Below are 6,657 nucleotides of genomic sequence, written 5' to 3' on the forward strand. Positions count from 1 at the left end.
ATTCCCATTAGAAATGAGGGGAAAAGGAAATATCATACTAATGTGCTGCTACTCAGATTGATACTCTAAGTAAGCTGAATGTTTTCCATATTTTTCAGAAATACTGCTGACTCCACGTAGAAGACAACAGCTCAGTAATGAATCTACTGCCCCTGGAGGAATAAGTGAATACATTTAATTTTCAAATAAACCTAAATTTCATATGTTCCTGAAAAAGAGGAGAACAGCTGAATGATTGTTTTCAGTCTCATCATTAATGGCTTTCAAATGATAATCCTTGGCTCAGATGAGGGTCATACTTCCTGAGAAAAGAGGCTTCTCTCTTCCTTTCCTTATGTTGCTTTATCACTTATTGCTTAATAGCTGGGGAAGGAGCAGGAGGAAACTAACAATTATTAAGAAACTACTCTCTGTTAGTGTTTTGTGGATATTTCTTTTAATAAATATAATAACATTATATGGTAAGGTATTATTTTATTCCCACTTTAAGGCACAATGAGTTGGCAAATGGCAGAGCTTAGATTCAAATGCAAGCCTGTCTGTCTCCAAAAGCCCTTGTTCTATCCTCTGGATCACATTTCTATTTTAAGAACAAAATTATTCTCCTATGCACAAGTGCTTTGAAAAGATTTTGCACATTTTGGTTCATATCTATAGCACTTTAAACAATCAAAATTGAAGAGACAAATAGTATAAACCTTACAGCCCTGCTTAAAAATCAAAATACTTCTTAAACTATGAGTTAATTTACAGGAACTTTTATTTAACTACAGGTTATCATTTCAGGTTTGTCACCATCTCAAATTGATCACAGAGACTTAAAGAACATTATCATTTTCTTCTGTTCATATGGAATTTGTACCTACAGAGTAAAAATAAGCAGTTGGGTACATTACTTGTCAAAGTAACCTAGAAATTAGTAACACCTACAGAGCCATCCTGTTATTTATTGCGAAGGCATGTGGTCTTGAACCAGCCCAGAAACATTTTAACTACATACTTTTATTTGGCCATTTTCACTGCCAAAACCTTGAAAGAAATTTCAGATTTACTTTTTATAACTGGCTCTTTTTCTAGATTAAAAGTTCTGCATACAAATTAAAATTAAGTATGGTACCACTACAGGGTAACTTACTTTTTGAAGTAGTATTTTATGTAGAAACTGTTAGAAAATGGGTATTTTTTTCATTGAAATATTACAGTTGGAAATCTTGTTTTTGACAAGGAGTTGGCATCAAATTAGTAACAATTGCTTCAGCAGCATGTCTTAAAAGCAAATATGTAACAACTAAAAATATTCTATAATTTTTCATAGTAAAATCGTTTGTAGAGTCTCATGAAATATACATAATTATGGTTACACATGGATTATACAGAGTGATCCTAAATACTGCTAAGTCACATTCAGCTCATAAATAACTACCTTTTTGTATAGGTTAGACTTGCTTTAGCTAAAGTCAGATAGTTAATAAGTTGGCCTGCTTTTTTCAAATTTAGAAAGGCATCTTGAGGTAGTGATTATATGGTCTTACATCTCTTTTACAGGCAGGCCAGGACTATTTGATATATTGCCATTCCCTCTGGATAAATTTCCCTTTCATAATAGAGACATTCTTCACCTTTCATTTGGTTATAGGTTACACTCAAAGTTGAGCCTATTCTGAGAAGAATACCATCTAAGTATTTAAAGAGCCTTGAGGACAAGCCTCTCTTTTAGGGTGGATTGATATCTTGAGAGGGTTTGAAAAATAAGAGTCACTAGAACTGAGGCTTCTTGCCTATTTTTTCCCTGCTTTTTTCTAATGCCCAATCAGTATTAAGAGAAGCACTAAATAAGCCATGGAAGGGAGCCTTGTGGTATACAGAGCTGTTTCCTCCTTCTAGGCTGCCCATTACTCTTGGTAGCCTTTAAGGAATTGGGCACAGATGTTAATTTAAGCGTATAAGTCAGTGAGATGGCAATGGCAAAGGAAAAGTGGCTATCGGCTCTACACGAACCACCCAGGACCCTAATATCCTGAATGTTATAATAACCCACTTCATCCTGATTATGAGTTCAAATCATCTAGCAAGTCAAGTTGAAATCATCTGTTTCTCAGATGACCACAGTTTTCTAGTAGATCTAATAGTTAGGAGTAACTTTATTGATAAGTTTTTAACAGTTTTTACCAGTAGTAAAAAATTTCTTTCAACAAATATTTATTGATCACCTACTATTTCCTACTAAAGTAAACGGAAGCCTTAATTGGAAATTGGAAATATAAAAACTCTTCCTCATCAGCATCTAGCTACAATAATTACATGCATTAACAATTAATTTAAAGGCTTAAAAGAAAATTATTTCCTGGTAATCATCACTAGAAAATATTTACATTTACAGATACCAACTGTGCATTCTTCCTGTTGTAGAAAGTATCCCTAAAAACCACATAATTAAAAACTTCCTTCCTCATTGTGCAACCTATTTTTTGAGTTTTAATCAAGCTGAGCATCCATATAGGTAGTGAACATGTTCTTTATAGCAAATTTTGAAAAAGACCCTTATTCTTTAAAAATATTAATCAAGCCTGATAATTAAAGTAACAAGTGTTGATATTCTCTTCTATTCTATGAAGTTACGGAGCCCTTTGGGAAGACTGTATCTATAAGATAGGTAAGCTGTTTGTTAACTGTCCTTACAGGAATGTTGAGAGAATTAACAATTGAATGTTTATAAAATTTTGTGTTTCTTGATTAAAGGATTTTGCAAACATTATTACAGTAGAATTGTTACCGTTTTTGAAGAAATTAGTGATAACGTCTAGCTTAATAGTAGGCACTCAATTTTTTTTTTAATTGAGATTGATTTCTACAGGATGAGTAGCCCGGGCATGAAGTTTTCTCACTATTTAATCCATATCCTTAGAATAAGTTAAGCACTTATTTGGGTCTCAAGAAGATTCCTTTGTTCAGCAAGTACTAATATATTCTACAATTTTCATTAATTACAGAAAAAAGAAGAATTCGTAAAAACTTTACTGAAGAAGAAGTAAATTACCTTTTCAATGGAGTTAAGAAAATGGGAAATCACTGGAACTTAATTTTGTGGTCTTTCCCCTTTCAGCAAGGACGGAAGGCTGTGGACCTTGCTCACAAATACCACAAGCTGATCAAACGCCCCAAGTGTGCGGCAACTTGATTGGAAGAAGGCTTGTCAGTTTTTAGTTTGATCTCTTAAAATACAGTGTCTTGAAAATACAAAATTTAAAATATTCTAAACTCTCATGAGACAGGAAATGTGGCAATGGTGATACCGTTATAAGTAAATACTTTTTTGTGATGCTGTAGCTCATCAAACTATTAATTTATAAAACAAATACATTTTCAATGTGTATATTAGTAAGACAAAATTCCTTTATAAGATCAAACATTTGTTTAGGAATATGCTTTTTTTTTCCCTTCAGCTCAAAGAACATAGGAGAGAGAAAAAAATTATGAGGTTTTAACATTATTTGACATTACAGTGCAATGAATACTATGTGAGACATTGAGGTTTTAATATTCTTACCCAGTGAAAATCTCTCCCTGGAACTTAGAAAAGATACAGTAGTTTCCCAAGCTGTTCAAGAGAGGTTCCCACACACTAAATCAATGTTTGACGTTTTATTAATTAAAATGTTTCTTCTTCTAAAGGCTAAATGTGCAGTGGCTTTGAATACTTTCAAATTCTTTAGTCAGGTTCACTTCTTTTGGATTCATGTTTATTTGCTTCTGCTTTTCAAAAGTTTAAAACAATTTTTTAATTGTTTGCTTTTAAGTTGGCTCTCTTCTAGTTGGAAACCAAACTATTAGATGTCAAATTTCTATTTTTCTTACTCTGTTTATATTCCATTATGATCCCCAAAGTATGCTGATGCATCCTCCATTATACTTAAAAAGCTGTTGCTGTAGCAAAGTGATCAAGTATCAGGGCCTGAAAGCTCCTTTGTCCTTAGGGACCCATTGGCTCATTGCTTCATGTCATTCTTCCATCCCAAAGGGTACTTCCCTATAAGTATATATTCTTTGACCTTTTCAGATCATGACTGAGTCTACTTAGATAAAGCAGAATTTTTATTAAATCTTTTTTCTGATTCACAGTGAAAATTCCAGAGGGTCAGTAAAGTAGAAATTAAATCCAAATTTTCCTTTAGGCAAAAGAATAATTTACGGTTAGGAAAATTCTTTGTAGCATTTAAAGTGTGAATGAATCTGTTCATTATATGTCAGTATTTATTTCCTAAGCACTGTGGGGATGATTTAAATTATCTGCTGGGTTATTTTGATCGGTATTTCCCATGATGTATGAAAGTCATTTTAGGTCAAAGAGGGACACATTTTGTGTGTTGCCTCAGCCCTTACTGGCTTAATCAGAAGTTGTTTCTTATGATTGTTCAGACATGATTTTAAAATATTTTTCTACTTTAAGTGGGCCTTAGGCAATGGTTATTTCACTGAGTGGAAATTATCTATGTAACAGAAAATCAAATACTACCTACAGAAGCATCCCCAAGAGTATACTATGGCTTAGACACTGTTTCATGTAAGACACTGACACTGTATTTAAAATAACCTATACTGCCTTCTGAAACATTCCTAAAATTTTATCCTAACCCTTGGATAACTTTTGGTAAAAAGGAACTGCTTTTTCCCTGGAATTTGGAATTTGGTAATGAAATTAATGAATACACATCAAAAGGAAAGGCAAAGAATGATCACACATTAGAGGACAGTCTGACTTTAGTAACTCAGGCCTAGCTAAATCAACAGTGGGTGAAAAGTGATTTTTAATAATGTCAGACCCTTGGAGTTGGAGCTGACCTCAGTTATAGTTCCCTGCTAGAGTCATGAACTGCTGTACAACAATCTGGACATTGGTAGCCATCTTCAGTTTTATATGTATCTTCAGAAACCTGGAATTTACTACTTCACAGGATGATAATTGATCAGTTCTTCCTTATGCTAAAATGAAATGTACCTTTCTGGAAGAACTACAAAAGTTGAATCCCTTTTCTACATGCCAGCCCTTAAGAGAGTTAAAGATGGGTGTCTGTCACTTTCCCCTCTTTTCCCTCTACATCCTCTATCCTTCATGCTGATGAGCCCCAACTCCTTCCTGCTTTAGCAGAACAGTGTCTTGTCCCTATAGAAGCTTAGTTATTGACTACTGGACACCTTTTTGTTTATAAACTGTGTCTAGAAAGAAATGTAGCCTGACAGGCAGAGTAGTGGAATCAGCTTCTTTGCTAGGCTCAGTGAGGTTTTATGGATCTTACCTAAGATGCTTCTTGGCATTCTATATGACCAACAACTCTCCAACTATAGTTAGTATAGTTAAGACATAATTTTTATTAATTCATGTTTTGTTCTTACACATTTATTTTTAACTCCACTACAGGACTTTAGTGGTTCCTGTTAAATTTCATTGTGTTAGATTTAGATTTAGTCTATACTTGGTTTGTCATCAAGTATGTTAGGCAACCCTGCTTCGGTTCATCCACAGCTTCTATGACTGTGCTGCTGCGTTCTCATCCAAGGTTCTAATGGCATCCTGAATTGGCCAGGGCAGGAGATTGGGGCAGGCCCCCAGCATCCTCCTCTGCTCATCAGCCCCCACTGGGCCTGATCTTTAACAAGCCCCAATACTATCATCCAGCCTACATTTATTTCACTTTTGTGTCTGTGATATGCATTGGCAAATGCCGTGTTGAAATGTGTATTTGCTATGTCTGCAACATCCTCCTACGTGGTATTCCTGCAAAGAAGAATCTAAATCTGGTGCTGTCTTTTCCGACTGGCCACATTAGAGAATTTCACCTATGGCTGATGAAGTTCACTGTCCTATGGTTTTCAGCTTCATCTCCTGTCATATGAAAATTCAGACACTGCCTTTTTATGACTTACAACATTTTGCCTGCCCTTCCTAGACTTCCAGGGGTGTAATTCTTAATAGGTTTTCACTCCTGTTTTGTTTGAACCCTTACATTGAGGTTGGCAGATGATACGCCCATTTGTTGAATCCTGTAATTCATACTGCCAAAATTTTGGCAGACCCAGGATCAGAATCCTCATCTGGAACCCATGTAGGCGGTTGCTTTTCTGCTGTATTCCACTTCCTTGTGATATTTAGAAATGCCTTATAAAATGCCTTTGCTTCCACAGAGGATAGCAAGAGCCCTCAGGAAGAGGCCACACCTAAAAGTTAAACTTGATAAGTGAAATGTATTTTCTTTCATTTTCTTCCATTATCCTCTTTCTTCCCCTTCTCTCCCTGTCCCTTCCCCCTTCACATCTCTTCATTTTTCTTCTTCAGCGCTTCCTATCTTTCTTTTCCTGAAGAAAGGAAATTAAAGCCGCCTATTTCTAGTGTCAAATGCTGGCTCACAGAACGTACTTTTAAAAAATTTTAAGGTATACTTAAAATAAGGTATACTCAAGTGTATTATTCACTACGGTAAAGATCACTACCTCATGGTCTTAATAGGGTCAAGGAAGAACGAAGTTAAAGGTATATTTGTGAGGATTTGGGGGTCTAGTTTACGGCCAGTCTTTCAATTCAGGGCTTGATTAGGATTAGGCAAAGTTCGTAACAGGTTAAGATCGGTGAGTAAGATTGGAAATACCTGGATACCATCAGAA

At 35.1% G+C, this 6,657-nt stretch overlaps 1 protein-coding gene across 1 annotated transcript in view; it reads left to right on the forward strand.

Annotated features, from left to right (window-relative positions):
- The window catches only part of TERB1 (telomere repeat binding bouquet formation protein 1), a 43,586-nt gene extending 39,629 nt beyond the window's left edge, over positions 1-3,957 (forward strand). Inside the window, exons 17-18 of the mRNA XM_010962430.3 lie at positions 99-164; positions 2,991-3,957. Coding sequence (XP_010960732.1) covers positions 99-164; positions 2,991-3,178 — 254 coding nt within the window. The 3' untranslated portion in view covers positions 3,179-3,957. The remainder of the gene's footprint in view (positions 1-98; positions 165-2,990) is intronic.
- Positions 3,958-6,657: the final 2,700 nt, after the last annotated feature.

Source organism: Camelus bactrianus, chromosome 9 (genome assembly GCF_048773025.1).
Source record: "Camelus bactrianus isolate YW-2024 breed Bactrian camel chromosome 9, ASM4877302v1, whole genome shotgun sequence".
In the NCBI taxonomy this organism is placed as follows: Eukaryota; Metazoa; Chordata; class Mammalia; order Artiodactyla; family Camelidae; genus Camelus; species Camelus bactrianus.